The sequence below is a fragment of the Pseudopodoces humilis genome, chromosome 16, assembly GCF_049639895.1.
Source record: "Pseudopodoces humilis isolate 2021_Gansu_Grassland_sample_001 chromosome 16, ASM4963989v1, whole genome shotgun sequence".
Lineage (NCBI taxonomy): Eukaryota > Metazoa > Chordata > Aves > Passeriformes > Paridae > Pseudopodoces > Pseudopodoces humilis.
In genome coordinates, this window is record NC_142215.1 from 10,660,550 (window position 1) to 10,677,758 (window position 17,209).

Here is a 17,209-nt window from a genome sequence, read left to right on the forward strand (position 1 = left end):
CTAAAAATTGCAGCAAAACTTTCTCTTGACTTACAGTCCAGCAAGAGGAAACAGCTTTTCACAAAAGGATCACAGATTTTAAGACCTTTAAATGGCCTTTAAGTTCCTTTTTGGCAGGTTACAGAACTGAAGAAGCTTAGTGTCAAGCTCAGCTTCCCCAGTTCATTTAGACTGCATTGATATGATGTGTTCCTTGCTTACACTGGCCTTTTGCAGTGTGTGCTGCTCCTGATGGTCTCTCTGGGGGTACAGATACAAGTACAGTGTTGTGATGAGGGGTAAGGACCAACAGCAAAACAACTGATCAGCATATCATGCACTTAAGAGGAAAAGGCTTCTACCTTAGACAAAGATAAATTTACTCGTTTCAGCACTGTCAAGCCAGTGTAATGCCTATCCCCATGGCTGAAGGGATCTGAATGCTGTCACACTGCTCTTTATTTTCCAGCTCCTTGCAGGGGCAGGCAGGATAAAATGCATAAAATGTGTAGTGTTTCAGGCCTACTTCACTAAAAACAGTCCTAGACAAGAACATGAAACTAATACTGACAGGATTACCCTGAGCTGAAACTACCAAGCAGATGAGCAGTATGAACATCAGCCTACAAAGGGCTCATCTTTCCACTGCTAAAACTTCAAGCACAGTATTTCTTAACTGTGATCTTCCAGATAAGAAAATCTTAAAGTACAGACAGCTGCAGGAAAAAAAGTGAGAGCCTCAGAGCCTTTTCTAATTCTCTTATGTAAAGTGGAAAAATAGTCACTTAGAGCTGAAAAAATGGTCACTTGAAGATCAGCTAAAGATCAAAGTCAGAACTTTGGCTTTGAACAGAAACACAAGTATTTGGAGAGATTGTAGAGGACGCAATATTAAATATCTTTGTCTTACTCTAATTTAGGGGCGAGAGTGGAAAGTTCTATTGATACTGTCACTGATATGAAATAGGCTCTCAGTATGAAATCCTGAGCCATATAGAAGATAGCTCTCAGAAGTCTAACAAAAACTGGCAAGGGAACAATTGGCTGTTGTAGTTTAGGTGAGTAGAATAAAAAAAATCATTAAGTTATTTTTCCATTTATTACAGTATAAATGCCACATTAACAATGTGATCTTATTGCTGTGGACCAAACATCTTGAAAGAAAAAATAAGCCATCAACTAGTAAGTCAAGCCAGTCATGCACATTTCCTCATTATGCAGAAAAATTCACTGGAGGATAGATAGGGAGAAGTCTCAATAAAACTTGAAATATTTTTATGTACTCAAAAAATCCTACTTCTAATTCAGATGAAAATTTAGAAACAGGACAACAACAGCAACAACAAAAAAAACGAAGCACATTCAAGTAATTTTCAATTCTTTCCAGTAGAGCCAAAGCCACCTTCACCACGTTCTGTATCATCCAGAGTCTGAAAGACATCAATTATGATAAATTGATTTAATGCCTTAACTCCTCATCTTGCTTTTTGTTTCTGTACAAGAGATGTTGTCTATCATTTAGTTGTAACAAGAGCTATTATTAAGAAGCCAAAAAATGTATGTGAGACACTTTAGAATATCTTTTGTACAAGCTTAAACAAATGCTTATGAGACAACCATTTCTAGTATATACTGAACTGTTTCACAAAAACTCTGAAAACTTACCAAAAAAGAAAACAAATCCATACATGTATAAAGAATCAAGACTCATTCAGGCAGCACTGCTGCTATGCAGTTTTAGCACTGAAAGTAATTTTAGCCAAGTACTTATCTATATAATAAATTTCATCTTATATACAAGTATCTTAAACTAATAATCATTGAAAAAAGCAGAAATATTTTCTTTTGGCTACTTACTTCAACTTCTTCTAGCTCAGGATAATAAATGCGTTCACAGATGAGCTGGGCAATTCTATCCCCTTTTTTAACTGCAGAGAAGTTAAAATATTATTACTTCCTTCAAAAAGGTGAACAATGAATACAGACTTTAGACGACCTCCTTTCCAGAATCCGAATATAGTAAAAGTGAAAATGCTTACTTGAAACTTAGCTAAACAGATGTTAACAGACCCAGAAAAATACAAGTCAAGATACACTTTTGTTTGGTCCTTCTAAAGTGAACGTCAGCAGCTGTATTGGCTCAAGGTCTTTCCAGTCATTCCTGCTGCCATACTCTGGCATCTTAAGTCATTATGCATAAGTACTGCAGAGATGGAGAGACAGATGTATGGATAATGTAGCTCCTTTTCTGAACTAGACCCAGAAATTTGGGGGCAAAAAGGCAAACTGATAAAAGGAAAACAGGGTTTCTCACTAGTAACCAATCTGGCTCACAGGATTTCCACAAACAGCTTGTGATGTGAAGATGCAGAAGAGGCCACAAAAGCGCATATGTTGTAACTGGGCACTGAAATGTAAAACTGACTTTTTCAGAAAGACAGCGTAATAAAAGGAAAATCCTGTCTTTGTTTCTCATATTTCCCAGGATTCTTGCGAAGTTTTTTTCTCAAATACTGCTCAGTTAATTTTTTTTTTCAGGGAAAAGCACTAACTTAATACAAAATTGCATTTCAGTACAGTTTGTGAATCTAAAGCTTAGCTAAGTAGAGATGTTTTGGTTTGCTTTTGTGGTGGTATGGTGGTTTTTGGGGGCATTTTTTTGCATGCTGCTTAATTTGCTATGAATAGAATCTTTTCATGTTCCCTTGACAGGAAATTATTAAGTATCTATGTTTTTCTTAACTGAGAGAAGAAAAATGTTCCTAGCTAGTTCTACTTCTGCATAAACTTTTAAAGAAAAAATTAGTTTCTCATTCCCAAGTGAGATGGCTGAAAATAGACTGCCAGGCTTAACACTTACCTTCAAACATCTCCTTGCCAAAGTTGAACAGTACCACACCAATATTTCCCCTGTAATCCTCATCAATAACACCAGCTGTCATGAGAATTTCCAGAGATACCCAGTTAGTAAATATCAGTGTGTGAGATAACTAGATTAGATAAGGTTTAGATTAATAAATGATTTCAGGATCTCATAATGACATCCTTTATACTTCTGATGTACAACTAACAATATATATGCAAATACTGACACATCTAAAAATGCTAATCAGTCTTGCAAAAGGAACTGAAAAACACCATCACATGTCAAATGCTTTACCACTCTACTACTAATTTTAGTAGTAATACCCTATCTGAAATCAAGACAGCTGGACTAAATTCAGGCTCCATTTGTTCTGCTAACTTCAGCTCTTTCAGTGTCAAGTAGAAATCTGTTCTTAACTCTAACATTTCATTTGAGAGCTATGGATTTGCACAGATCCAAACCTTGTATTTCTGGCAAGGTAACAGAATCAGAGCTGTAAGGAAATGATTGTCAGACAGCTATATTCAAGTACCAAGGCTATAAAACTAGCTTACTCTTATATTTCTAAACAGCTTCCTAATTAAGGTTCTAGTAACACTGGGAGTATCCCCTGAGTTTTGAATATTTAGAAATACTTGCAATTCTCAATTTAACTTACTGGTTAAAAACCCAGAAGAAACCAGCATATAAGAAATAATCTTTAATGCCCAAGTCAAAAGATAACTTCTATGGCAGGCACTGCCTAAAGAAGTATGATACAATTATTATTTTAAAAAATTGGTATTTTTTTTAATAATTAAGCAAGTTTTAACATAATTATGATGACCTGTCTCTCTCAGGTGTTACCCAGGTCTCCTTTCCACAGAGTACCCAAGAAACCGTAATTTATTTGCATGTTACAATGTGATCAATATTTACCAAGTCTTAATAAAAAGAACAAAAAGCTTACCTCCAACATCTATGAAATGCTTTGCAGCTAAACCAGAACGTGGTGCTAGAAAATAATTTTTTTTAAAGTATTACAATTTGTTTCTTTAAAAAAACTGTGTTTATAGGTTATACAGTGTGTTTGCACAGAGTCTTGGCAATAACAATTGTTTCCAGTCTTTTCAAAATAAACATATTACAGGAATTACTGCAAGAGTTTACATATATATTAAAGAGAATAACAGCTGCAACAGGCTGTTGCGATAAAATTGCAATCTTTAATTAATGGAAACATATCTTTATTTGACCTGCAATTGCAGAGTAGGTTTCTCCAAGGAAAGCAACTAGAGCTGACCAAGACTGTCTAATCTTGGTTTATTTTTGGTGACTACGACTGGATCAGCATCATCTCAGAAGAATATTAGGTCAATCCATTTAAGTTAGGAAGGAAAACAATATTTGGCAAGCAATTTCCTAAGCACTATTATACAGAGATAAATTATGTGTGGGGATTTGGATTTTACTTAGCCTACTGTAATGAGGAGCTAAAAATTATATTATCTTCAAAATTTTCTTTGGGATAAGAGAAATGCATGTGTTCTTTTACATAAAAGGGCATGGCAAACTCTGATCATGTTCTTTCACTGGGGTGGCTAGTGCTTTTTTATTTTAAGAATATATACATAATTCAGATTAAAAAAAGCACAAAATAAACAGAATATCATGTACAGGTTCTCTCAACTGTTCTGTCACAATATGTAATCAAATTCTACTGCACTGGTACTCTGGGTTAATTTTTAAACATCCAGGGATGCATTTTCCGTATGTTCATTACCTATTAGTCTCTGTGACTTGAATTCTGAAACTGCAGAGAAATAATGAACTACTGCAGAGCCTATAAAGTTGTATGTAGAGTACAGGCATTTTTGCTGATCATCCTTTTGTCACTTTTAGTCAGTTTTGACTAAAGAATGATCATACACCAAACCTCAAATGTATCTGACAACAGGTAACAGGAAAATCTTTACTACAAGATTTAGTAAATCACACAGTCACGTGGTATCCCTTTTTTGTGTAGACAAATCCTGAAAGCTTTAGGCAGAATCTAAATGTGAAGATGGTGTCAAACCTCTTCTAGAATGACTCTGCAGCCTTTTGACAGCTATGTACTCACCTACTCGGCCATAGCATCCAGAAGGAAGTGCTATTTGAATGTCTGTTTTTACCACAGCCTTTTCCATGGGCGGTATCACACAGTCATAGGCGCTACATTAAAGAAAGAAACACTAGTTTATATAGAATATTTTTTAAAGTTTCTTTACTGTAACTTAAGGTACAGAATTACCCAGAATTTATCTGCCTGGGCATTTACACCATGAAATTTAAACAATAAATATTTACAGATTTGCAAAATTTAATGCAGATCCTGAAAGACGAAGATGTTGCCATTCTGATGGTGCTAGTTTAAGATTCCAGAAGTGTCATTTGAACAGGACACTCCTGCAACTGCCAGTTTGAAATGTTTTATTAATTGGTAAGATAGACAAAAAATACAAGTTTAACTTTAAAGTAACCCTTAGGTGAACGTGGTTTTGCATTTTTTGTGCAAAAACAGAAACTTTATGAATAATACAGTCTGACTAAGTTTTCTACAGCAGATGAACTAGTTGTAATTAAAATTAATCATCTATTAAGTTAACTTTTAGGTAACAATTTCTTTTTCTAAGCAGTCTGACAGTTCATGATTCCCATGATTCTCCTGGGAACTCTGAACTACAAAGATTTTAAGAACTTGATGAAGCTACCCAACTGGAGGCCTAATGAAAAGCAGTGGTGACAACACTTGTTATATCTTGACCCTGACAAAGAATTGTTTTTTAAATACTGGGAAGCACTGAAAGGCTTTCTATAAAACAGTCTTTTTCCAGGTCTACAGTGCAACATTGGAACAAGAACAAAAACAAACCCGGTGAGATAAAAGAGATAAAAAGAGAAAAAGGGTAAAATGTGATGCAGTAAGTCTTCAGGAAAGAAGTCAGAGAGGTGAAGGAAGAAAAATGCTGGTTATTCTATGTAATAGTAAAAAAGTTAAGGTAGAAGTGGTGGCAGCAAAGTTCACTCGTTCAAAACTAGTGACTTCATCACAGAAGCACTGCAAACAACCACGTCTAAATACAGGTATTCCTGCAAATAGTGAAAGACATTGAATAAGGGCTATTATTAATTCAAACAGCCCAAAGTTTGTACATCAACCCACGTGGTTTCCAGCTAGAAGCACTATCGAACTGCCGCAAGGCCTTTGGCAGGCAGCAACCCCGGAGCCAAGAGGAAAGCAGAAAAGCACAAGTGCTGGCAAGAAGGGCCTACGTGCACTACCATTTTTTCCTTTCAACAGGAACGCAACCTGGCCAATGGGAGCACCAACAGCAATTCTGGATGCTATGTCAAGCCTGACTTTTAGCCAACGACTGCATCCTGTGCCTGATGAAATTAATGCTGTAACGTAGCTGGACCACAGACACCCGAAAATGGTCAGGAATGGAGGAGTAAGGGAGCTACGACTAGGTCAGCTCCGGCTTCTTCTCCTGCATGGCCAGCAAGGCTGTCCGGGGGCTCAGCTCGCAAGAGGCCTGAGGGTCCTCTCAGCCGCCGGAGTCCCGTGCCCAGGCGGGCTCCCGCACCGGGTGCCGTACCCCCACCCACCCTCACCTGTACAGATCGTAGCCCGCAGCCCGCGGGGAACCCCTGGAGGGAGTGAAGGCATTCTCGGAAAGCTTGGTGAAGCGGAGCCGTGCGGAGGTCTCTCCAGGCCCCGAGCCCTTCTGCCTTTTGCTGGGGGACGGCTCCGGCACGGCCTCGGAGGCGGGCATGGCTGAGGGACCGGGAAAGACACTGTGATGGACGGCCACCCGCCCGCCAAAAATCCCGCCAAAACTCGGCGCGGCCCACGGGGGCGGGAGCAAGGGGGGAGGGAAACAGGCCCGTCCGCGGCCTCTCTGGGCGCGGCGCAACCCCATTCCCCCCCTGAGTGAGAATGGCCTCGCCCAGCTCCTCCTGGGCACCCCGCACCCGCCCTGAGGGTCCCGCCCCGTGTATCAGACGGGGCTCCCCCGTCTCCCCAAACCGCAGCCACTGCGTCGGAGCCGGCGCCCTCCGAGGGGCGCAGAACGGGCCTGTGGTGCGGCTGGAGAGCGTGTATCCACCCCAAATCTCCTGAGGGCTGCGGGCTGGGCAGCATATGCTGCCCCGCAACTCTTCCACCCCTCCTTACAGCGCCCGCAGGGCTGCCGGAGCCACCGGAGGCACCGGGCTAACACAGTGCCGCCGCCGCCGCCGTGCGGAAAGCGCGCCATGGATCGGACCGCTCGCCCGGCGCACCCCGGCGCGGTCCGCACGGCTCACGGGGTGCGGGCTGAAGCGCCGGTGCTCCGTTTTCCCCCTGCCCGGGCTCTACCTGCCGGCGCAGCCCCTCGGGCAGCAGCCCGGCCCACGGCGCTCCTCGGGACGCGGGGGCGGCGCTGCTGCGGACTGCCGTGCGGACCCCGCGGGCTGCGCAGCGTTGCCGGGGGACGCGATTGCGGCTGCACGGGCGGGCGGGGCCGGGGCCGGCGCGGGAGGTCCCGGCCCCCTCAGAGGAGCCGCGGGGCCGCCCCTCGTTCCGCCTGACACAGTCAGGGAGGCTGAGCACGGCCGGCGGCCCGGCGGCCTGGAGACGGCCGCGGTCCTCCGACAGTCACGGGATGCTTGGGGCTGGGAGGGCCCTCTGCAGAGCATCCAGTCGAATCCTGCTATTAAAGCAGATCTTAGAGCACGCTGCACAGAGTAGAGGCAGGAGACTCCTTCAGAAATGCATTGTCAGGCCGAGACAGAAGCGTTTGCCTTATGAAAAGAGAACAATTCTTGATAATGCGATGGATGTGAAAACACGTCAATGCTCGGCCTGACCTGTTCTGTCTTGGAACAGAAGACTTTCATTGTCTTTAATACCCTCTGCCCTCTTTCCATTCCATTTATGATGTATTTCCCCCCCCTATTTTTCCTATATTTTCCTATGTCTTTCTATCTGTATACCTTTCTATCTATAGGATATATATATCTATAGGATATATAGGTATATTCTACAGGACATATCTATATCCCTAGGAATAGGGAATTTCCTGAATTCCCCCATGGCTTTCTGCTGTGGGCTGAAAAGACTATCCATTGGATTCATAGTTTCAAAACTGTCCTTGGTGAGGCTAATAGAGGTATTTCACTCTGCAGAATTGCTACATACTTTTGGATTCTTTTTGTTGGTCTCAATTTTGTCAAACAACTAGTCTTTGTGATTTTTGTTTTAAACACTTTAAGTGTATATGATTGTCTCCTTGCTATGTTACATTTTCTAAATGCAGCCAGATGGCAGTGAAACCTTTACTACACATTGCAGTTCAGTTGTGAAAGGTATTTTTAAGGATGTCCCAATTTGGGCTTCCTTTTATTCCTGTACAGTATTTTCAGTCTAAATATTATGGACTGTTTGAATGAGAATATGTATGTAACACAGATCCACGTGAAAAAACTACTTAAAATATTTTATAGTTTCTGATGTAAACTATCAAAAAAATTGAAGTTGTATCAAACTTATATGTAATTGTAAATGTTTATTTATACAAGCAGGGCTTTATAGAGTTTACAACTGCATCCTGCATTGTAGTGTAGAAAAGGACTGATTTTATAAATGGCCGGGCTTGGTGAGGCAGGCTGGGTTCTAAATTGTGCTTGAGGTAGCCTGGAAGCTCATGAATAATAGGAGGACTCCTCCAAAAATATTATGAAGGAGAAAGGACTCAGCTGATTGACACTTGTTTTTTTTCACAGATCTTTACAAAGGGAACATCCCCCTCACCCAAACTTATGCTGGAAGTATAAAACGAAGTTTACCTTGGTTCTGGGAATGTGTTGCTCACTCTGTAGATAGTAAGTAAACCTTCCTGCATTCTTGATCGCTGATTAGTGTTGCTTTCCACGGGGCATTTCCACCTGACTTTGAAAAACAATACTGAGATAAAGTGAAATCATCTGCCTTTTTGCCTGGACTGACAGCAGGAGTGGAAGCTGCTTTGTTGTACACACAAGGAAACAGAGCCTCTTTCAGGGGTAATAGCTGTAAAATTCTCCCCACTGAAGTTTTTGTGTTAAAATGAAGATTTTTATTAGAAAAAAATCCATAGCTGTAAGAATGACTTCCCACCCCATTCCTACTTAGCACACCTGTCCCTTTCACAATGATTAAGGTTTGTAATTTAAAAAGTCTGTTATGATGTTGCCTGTTTATAATGAAACTTTATCTTTGATTCTGTGTTTGCAGTACAGCATGGGGGTTGTGGAATTTTGCCATTCCCTTTTACTCTGTTTCAGACAACCTTAGTGTGTTTGATTTTGTTTGAAACTCAATTTCCTCTGATGAAATTCCAGCAGTGGCATGACTGTGGGTTATTGCACTTGTTTGTAGAGAACGTGAGTTGCAGCTCAGTGTATTTGTTTGTTTCCATTTTTCCTTGCAGAGTCAAGGCCAGTGTGAGGGGTTTCCTCAGCAATGCTGGCTCCATGGTCTCAATGGCCTGCACAGCTGCCAAAGGGCTGTGCCCTAGGTACCAGCATGAACAGATGTTTAAGGAGTTGCCTGAACTGCTGAAGCACAACACTTGCAAAAACCTCAACTTACAAAAACTTGAGGGATGAGTCACTCATTTAGCAAAGAGCTGCAGCACTGAAGGTTTTTGCTCTGCTGCCAAGAGTTGGAGGGGTAGCAAGGGAGGGAGAGCAGGATCTTGGAGTGATCCACACTCACTTCATTCAAGTCCAATGAGCCACACCACCAGAGGGAGAAGTTTAAGGGAGACCCCTGAAATGTCAAAATGAAAGTACTGAGGATTACCCCCATTCTGTTCCCTCAGCTTTGCTGATAGGTCAGGGATCTTTGCCTGAGGGGAAGTGACAAACAGCCATTAAAGGAGTCAGTAGTAACGAAGACTAATTGTAGCTGTTTGCCCCATATGTACAACTGAAGTCTGATACGTGTTGCCTGTTGACATCTCTTGCTTGTAAACTGCTGATCAGTTGCTGAACCTGCTTTTGCTAAAAAGATGTTGAAATCCCTCAAGGAATTAGAGAAAAGGAGAGAAAAAATGAGAAATGTCTATATTTTCTGAGGATTAGTATTGCTTAATCAAGGAAAGCTTTTGGTAGGACTTTTCAAAGATGTAATGAAAATTGCAGAGGTTTAAGACAGATGAAATTTCCTATGCTGGTGGCTGGAGCTTTGTACTTGTGATGATGAAGATTTAGTGGAAACTCCTTTGAGTGTGAAGTAGGATGTGATTTTTGCAGTGTAGTTGCAGTTGTTTATCCTTGCAATGCAGCACCTTTTTGGTTAGGTAGCTTTTCTACTTGTACTGTTGGGTAGCTGATTTAAAAATAAAACAAAGAAACAATCCCCTCAAAAAGAAGCTCTTGGGGACTGAAAAATCTAGTGAAAGGCACATTGGAAGAATGCTGTTCTGGACAGCGTAATCTGGACCGTGCTTTAGGGGTATGTGATCAGGATGGGCAACTTGCCAGTGGTTGTAAAAAGATTTAAGGAAAGTGTAGTCTCTGAACTATGATGAAATGCCTTCTGTGATGCCTGTTGGAGCTCCACTAACATTAGGAGGGAAAGGTAAGATTCACTGATGAGAGGAATGATATCATTTTAACAGGCCCTTAGGCACAAGCTTAGCTGTGCAGGATACCTAGGCTTTTGAACAAAATTCAAGATATTCTTTGTTCTTGCTTCATAGCAATGGTATTTTCACACTTAAATGTCCCTGGTCACTTTACCTATGCTTGCTTTTGTCGCAGCTGACCAAATCCAGCCTAAGTTATATAAACTTGTGGAATTGGTAGTGTGATATAAGCTAAAAATATGCTAGACAGCATTAGAGCTGTATTTTTTCCTAGATATGTCAAACATGTAATTAGGGTTTAGTTACTAACTTTATGACTAAAATTCAGCAGTTGTTTTATGCATAACTTATATAAAGAAGTGTCTCTTACAGAGCTGGAAATGAGGAAGGTGGACTAACAATATTTTGCAATCAAAGTTGCAATTTAAGATAGTCAATAATTAGTATACTCTCCAAATTGGTCCACACACATTCAGAAATCATGGTGAGGAACAGGAAGTAGAAGCTGTTAGGAAAATACTTTGTTTAAATTACTTGTGAATTTGTGGAAATAAGACCTTCAGGTAGTTAAGTGCTGTTGCATCGTGAGTTTATCCCATTACACTGTTGTGTGGGTACATCTTCTAATTAATCACTGTAGTGCAAGCAAGAAATTTTATAGAAATGTATATGTTCGTACTTAGTTTTTGATGACTTTATTTAGAAAGGTATCTCTTGGGATTTATTTTTGCAATGCCCACAGAAGTGTGTTTGTGAGAGAGAAGTGTGAATATTATTGAAAGTGCCATTGCTGGTTCATTTTGTGCTCGTTCTCTTTTTTGGATCTGCCTAGGTCCCCCAGAACAGTTTGGGTCAATGTTCCCTCTAGACTGAGAATTACAGTACTTGGAAATCTTTAGGAAACAATTCCCAGTCATGTACATAATTAAAGGCTTAATAGAGGTGTATTAAGGTCCTTGTGTAGATTGTGATAAGAAACACACAGAGCCTGAGTGGAGCCTCCCTAAAGGCTTGGCTTTGGCTGGCTGCCATTCAGATTGTGTGTGAAGTGAGGTGGACAGGATGGTGACCATTACAATTCTACAAGGAACTGCAAGGACCTGACAGCATGTAACCAGCTCCAGTATCACTGCTGACGTCACTGTGAAGGATGAGAATAATCTCCTTGTGTTGCAGGTGCATAATGTGAGCTTTGGTTGGCTCAGAGTTGTGCAGGAAGTCTGGTATATGGAGGAAACTTCTGTGTAATGCAGTTAGATTGTAAAATGATCCTTCAGCCTGATTGTAAATGTGTAAGAAGCAAAGGAAGAACATTATGAGAAAATATCAATATTTAATATCCTGCCTTTAATAGATGGAGAAAATAAAGCATGGATTACTGGGCGACATTACCATGTTCTGCTGAATTGCTGCTGTTGATCTCAGAAAAAAATATGAATATTAAATATTTGTCATTTTTGGAGATGGAGTGCTAAATCCACTACAAGTTCAATTCTAATAATTCAAGCAAGATGGAAGCTGAGGCCTGCTTTAAAATATACAGTTAGTAAAATTCAGGGTTCCCTGGCTTTCATGAGTCTTAGATGTTGGTTGGTCTCTGCAAAGGAGTTGCAGGACAACAGAAAATAAATTAGCCAATGTTTCTTGATGGTCTTTAATTTAAATAATGCTTACACATAGGATATAGCTTTACCCATTAAAAAGAGAAGCTGCTTTTCTTGACAGCTGAAATTATAAAATACCATAATGTTGCAGAGTAGAAAATAGAAAAATGACACAAAGTAATGAATTGCCTTTATTTAAAGTTAGTGTATAATTAATATTATTTTAGAAAGTCAAAAAAGAGAAATGTTTTATATAAATCAAAAATAAGGCATTCAACTCAGCTAATGAGCTTTTGTTGTTTTCTAATCACATAAATCACTGTACATATTATCCCAGCGTATAATGTCAGATTGTACTAACTCTAACATTCATAGCAAAAATTGTCAGAATATCTAGTGTTTTACTAATTTATTGGTGAAATTTACTCACCACATTTAATTATTTCAATCACACAATCCATTGCATGTCAGAGCTTGAAAATGCATTATCAAGTCTTTTAATAGAGTCCATATTTTTGGAGATCTAATTTTTTTATGTTTGTCTCTAAATCAGAAGTTTTTGAATTAATTTAAATTAGCAGAACATTTTAGGTAAAAGCATCTGCTGTAGGCATAGGTCTTAATTTGGCACTATTAATCAAAAAACATTGCATGTATTCTACTTGTATCAGTTCATGACTTACACCTGATGGATACCCTACAGGTTTTTGTCTCACAAGTTGGTGCATTTCATTTTAATCCTACTGTGTGCCCATTAGCAACTATAATGGTGCAATTTGAAATAATTATTTAGAGATTTAATGCTTTGTGTATTATCACAGTTAATTTTTGCTTTCTAGGATAAATACCAAAAACTTTTTCAATACCTTATAAAATCAGAAGAATTTCTTCTTTGTGTGCTCAAAGTATTTGCTGTCTCATATGACATATAGGTAGATTTTCCTTCTTTTGCCTGTACTGGAGTGTAACACTAGCAGGGACCATTTACATTTTTTGTCTAGTACTTTGCTGTGTTGCTTTGGATTTTTGAAAAAAAATCTGTCAATTATTAAAGTTTTAGATTTGTATTAAAGTAGTGTGTCTTTGATGAACCATTGCCATTAAAAACATAGCTGTTGGAATCAAGCAAGGCATATTCCAGGCACTGATGTTTTTCTAAGAATAGAAAGTCAGTACATTTTTGTGGTTGCCTCTGACCATTAATATTGGAGGAAGGTTCTTGGAGAGAATTTCTAGCCAAGCCATGTACAGGTAATCAGACACTGCTCCTTTTCTTGCCACAGGGAGACTCCTGTTTGGGCAGAGGGGAAAATAAAATTATCATTATGAAGGCAAGGGTAGCCCAAGCTTCTCATTAAATACTAAGCAGAGAACATCACTGTTCATATACCACTCTACAAGACTACAAGATTGTTTTAATATCATAAGACCTTAATTTGCAAACCCTTGCTCACCTGATTGTATTGGACATGAACTGCTTGTGATTGTAGCCTTAAACTGGTAAAGAATATTTTTGGGGTCATAAAACTCACACACAGTATAACTTTTTAAAAAGGATAAAAATGCAACACATGCAGTTTTGTACTCGATCAGCCTGTTTTCTGATCTGCAGTTACTGTGAGATGGAAGTTTTAAAATATGGGTCAATTTATTGTAAGCATTACATGACCACCCCTTTTTTTGAGACTGAATTAATAGAAGTGTAGAGGATTATCTGTGTATCACAAGTGCAAGCTAATTTATTGAAGCTGTGTATAAAAATGTGTCTGTAAATGAAAATTGATTCTAGAAAGGGCCTTTTTTTTTGTCATTTTATTGGTGGCCTCTTTTCCTTTGTACAATTGCTTCATCACCAGGAAAGATTCACATTCAGTGCAGTCACAGAGAACCATCAGTCCAGATGCAAGTCCTCCAGAAGGTACTTAAAAGATTACTTTTGAGCTCAGTGAATTAGCACAAGGGTTTCTGTAGCATGAGTTCAGAATCCCATTACACATTATTAGAATCAAAAATCTTGAAACTCACAGGACAATGAGGTTGGCTGCTCTCGAATGCTCTTGTAAGAGTTCATTCAGACGGACTTGGCGGTAGCTCTGATTAAAACACAGCAGGGAAAAGAAAAAGATCTGTTAGATCAGTGATCCTCAGTTCTGGTGTCTTACGGACTTTGACACTCCCCCTTGCCTGCAAGATTTTCTGCTGTTTGGCAGCACTGGAAGCCAGGTCTGCTCTGGGGTCCAGAGTCTCAGCAATGGCAAAATAAGAGGCTGAGCCACACTTTTTGTTTTGTATAGTTACATTAGGGCCACTCTAATGGTTCACCCCTGTCTAAAGTTTCCTAGGGATAGGGATTATTTTTGTACTGAACTTACTTTATGGCCAAGTTCAGGCTCTCAAAAATTTTAAAATTTAACAAGTCACAGGGAACAAGAGACCAGGGCAGGTTTGTGTAAGGTAGATGTATCTTAACTGATTTTGTAAATTATTTTCTCTTTCCCTGGAGAAAGTAAAAAGCAGGTTTTTCTCCATTCAGACCTCAAATTTTCCTCCTCTACAGAAATTTCAGTGTTGTACATGTTATATACATGTTATATAGGTAAGAACCCATATAATTTAGCCAGCTGTTACTTCATGAGAATCATACTATAACATCACCCTTTATCTGTGCTGCCAGGTTTTTCTCTGTTGAATTGTAAATGTGTTCTAATGTCCTCTGTAAAATTCCCAAAACTGCCCTACTTTTGAAGATAAGGGGCATGTCTTTCCAGATGTGTAAACTAAACTATTTGTTGCTCTTCTTGTTTTACAGAGTAATTTGGCATTTTTGTATTGCTGACTCTTTTCAACTTTTGAGGATTTTTCTGGTTCCTTAATTAGTAGCCTAGGCAATACCAAGCTTTATCAGGTATTTTTTTTCTTTTGTATCCTCACTGTTTCTGCACACAAGTGTCTGTGATTGTATTTCCTATTGTCTTTTATACTGAGGTGTTTTATGGGCTCTGACTCTCAATTTTTGATAATTTAAGGTGAGAATAATTCTAAGGTTTTCTGCCCATAGCTAACTACAATAACCTTTTGCTGGTTATCAGCTCCATGAAGAGGGTAATACAGTGAGCAGTCAGTCTGCTTCCCAGCTGCTGCAGTTGGTAGTATAGTGTGTTATCTTAAATCACCATTGATTTCTGCTTATGTTAGTATGTCAGGCTGTGACTTCTGACAGCTCTGAGCTCAGAGTTGCAATCTTTGCTCTGCTGAGGAAGTTATCAGCGCCATAAAGTGGAGATAACTAAAGTCCCAGTGTACTCAGGTTAATTCCACAGGAAGCAACTAAAATTGCTAGATTAATTCTCTGTGAGAATTTGTCTCTTAAGGGTGAAAGAATTTCCATCCTTTTGTCACTGGCCTGATGAAGCCTGGCAGTTCATTGGTAAAAAGGTATTTTTCCAACAAATTTAAGAGCAGACTGATCTGTAATTCACCCAGTGGATCAGCCAGCATCAGCCTTGAACTTCCTCTGAACTGCAGGAGAGCTTCTCCATGGCAGACTGGTTTAGTCTTCACTCTGCCATTCTGGTAAGAATTCATAGTGCCTTTGGAGAAATTTCTTGCCATATTTGAAGTGTCTGGATTCAGTTCTAAATTGCCCAAAGTGGTGAATGTTTGGAACTGCACCTAAGAGATTCAGGCTCCAAAACAGTGGAGCCATTTAATAAACCTCAGCAGACCCAATTAGCTCAGGCTCAGTGCAGAAACTGTGTGGCTTCTGGTTCAGAGGTGGTTTTCATCTGGCTGGCTTTGATGTGGGCAGAGCTTCTCATCAGCCTGGAAAATACTGTGTAAACATACCAAGGTCTGAGAGAGCTCAATAATGTAATCATAACACACCTCTGCAGTGTTTACAATATAAAGCCAATCTGTAAATATCAAATACAGGTTTGTACATGCCATGTTTCTAATGCCATATCTGGTATTTCACTGTTTCTTACTAATCGCTTCAAACATCTGGAGGGTAAGAAAAGGTACATAAGGAAAAAGGTAGGTGAGGCTTTACCTTCTCCTTGAATGCTTCCAGCTCTGCATCTGTAATTTTCCATGGACTCTCTCGCTTTAATTTCTCAGCAGTTGTTATATCTTTGCAGCTTTCATGGAGGCGATATGGTTCAATCATCTCTTCAAAGAATTTCCAGCTGAAACAGGAATTACAAAGGAGGTCTTGCTGCAGGGTATGAACTCACTAACTTACTTCACAGTCACTGTGTATGACAGGCCTCACTGATAATAATTAGAGCTGAAAAACATGCAAAATCTTTAACTATTCTTTGGTACATTGTGCCCCAAGAAGTATGTGTCACTTCTGTATGTTTGGGTTATTTGAGGATAATTAAAAGGTTATTTGAGAATAATTAAACACTGCATTTAGCAGAGAATTTTCTGCATTGTCCTGGTTTTAGTAAAAATACTGAAATGGGTTTTAAAGTAACTTCAAACTGCAGTGTATTGGTTACTAATATTAGCAATGAATATGGGTCTCCTCATGAATACTGAACATTTTTCTATTGTTTCAGCACTAGCTGGACCAATCACCTCACTGATATGGTTTTACTGATGGCTTTAATGCAATGGATAAACAGGTGATACAAATTGCCTGAGACAAGGACCTAAAGGAAACACTGTAGGGTTTTTGCTATATCTGAACTCAGAATTGTGTTCAGATTTTCTCTCTAAATTTCAAGTTGTTCCTTGAACTTTTGAATGTTTTGATCTGGAGAACCTTATTGTCCTTCTGTACTTCCTTGCTTCTCCATTGTTGAAAATTTCTACTATCCCACAGAGAGCTCAGAGAATTCCTTTTGTGTGGATGTGGGTGTATTTCTCCGAGCACTTGGTGCTGACAGGCCCCACTGTGAAGTGGGAGAATGGGCACAGGCTGGCCTTGGCTGTATGGCCAGCAAACCAAGAGATGGGTTAAAGGCCATGATATGCAGCATTTAGTGTTGTTGTTGCTAAGTTATCAGAGTTTGTCAACATTCTTACTGTCTGTTTCAGTATGTAAAATAGTGATAATCCTCTTACTGTTAATGAAATAGATGGGGTGCCAGCTGGAAGAGAGATACAGTGGTCTGTCT

General features: G+C 39.7%; 2 protein-coding genes across 6 annotated transcripts in view; both read right to left on the minus strand.

The window, feature by feature from the left end:
* Nucleotides 1-1,059: 1,059 nt before the first annotated feature.
* Nucleotides 1,060-7,340, minus strand: DUT (deoxyuridine triphosphatase). Of its 2 annotated transcripts, none has more exons than XM_005521510.3 (7): nt 7,227-7,340; nt 6,482-6,644; nt 4,947-5,038; nt 3,795-3,839; nt 2,840-2,914; nt 1,837-1,907; nt 1,060-1,409 (listed from the first exon to the last, which is right to left on the minus strand). In XM_005521510.3, the coding sequence occupies exons 2-7, from the start codon at nt 6,640-6,642 to the stop codon at nt 1,353-1,355; spliced, it is 501 nt and encodes a 166-aa protein (XP_005521567.1). In that variant the 5' UTR covers nt 6,643-6,644; nt 7,227-7,340; the 3' UTR covers nt 1,060-1,352. The 2 variants fall into 2 exon arrangements, with proteins under 2 accessions (XP_005521567.1, XP_005521566.1); XM_005521509.2 differs by lacking the exon at nt 7,227-7,340 and adding an exon at nt 7,044-7,152.
* A 4,921-nt stretch (nt 7,341-12,261) lies between these two features.
* Nucleotides 12,262-17,209, minus strand: part of SLC12A1 (solute carrier family 12 member 1) — a 47,400-nt gene continuing 42,452 nt past the window's right edge. For all 4 annotated transcript variants that reach the window (XM_088063370.1, XM_014251031.2, XM_014251030.2 and 1 more), the window contains 3 exons: nt 16,135-16,270; nt 14,109-14,176; nt 12,262-13,374 (listed from right to left, as the gene is read on the minus strand). In XM_088063370.1, coding sequence (XP_087919496.1) covers nt 13,239-13,374; nt 14,109-14,176; nt 16,135-16,270 — 340 coding nt within the window. In that variant the 3' untranslated portion in view covers nt 12,262-13,238. The remainder of the gene's footprint in view (nt 13,375-14,108; nt 14,177-16,134; nt 16,271-17,209) is intronic.

Excerpts from the sequence above, each read along its gene's own strand:
- DUT (XM_005521509.2), bottom strand. The coding sequence starts at position 7,125 with ATGGCGCGCTTTCCGCACGGCGGCGGCGGCGGCACTGTGTTAGCCCGG. Across the intron at positions 3,840-4,946 it reads TGGATGCTATGGCCGAGTAG|CACCACGTTCTGGTTTAGCT; the intron begins GTGAGTACATAG and ends ATTATTTTCTAG. Across the intron at positions 1,410-1,836 it reads CTGAGCTAGAAGAAGTTGAA|ACTCTGGATGATACAGAACG; the intron begins GTAAGTAGCCAA and ends GATGTCTTTCAG.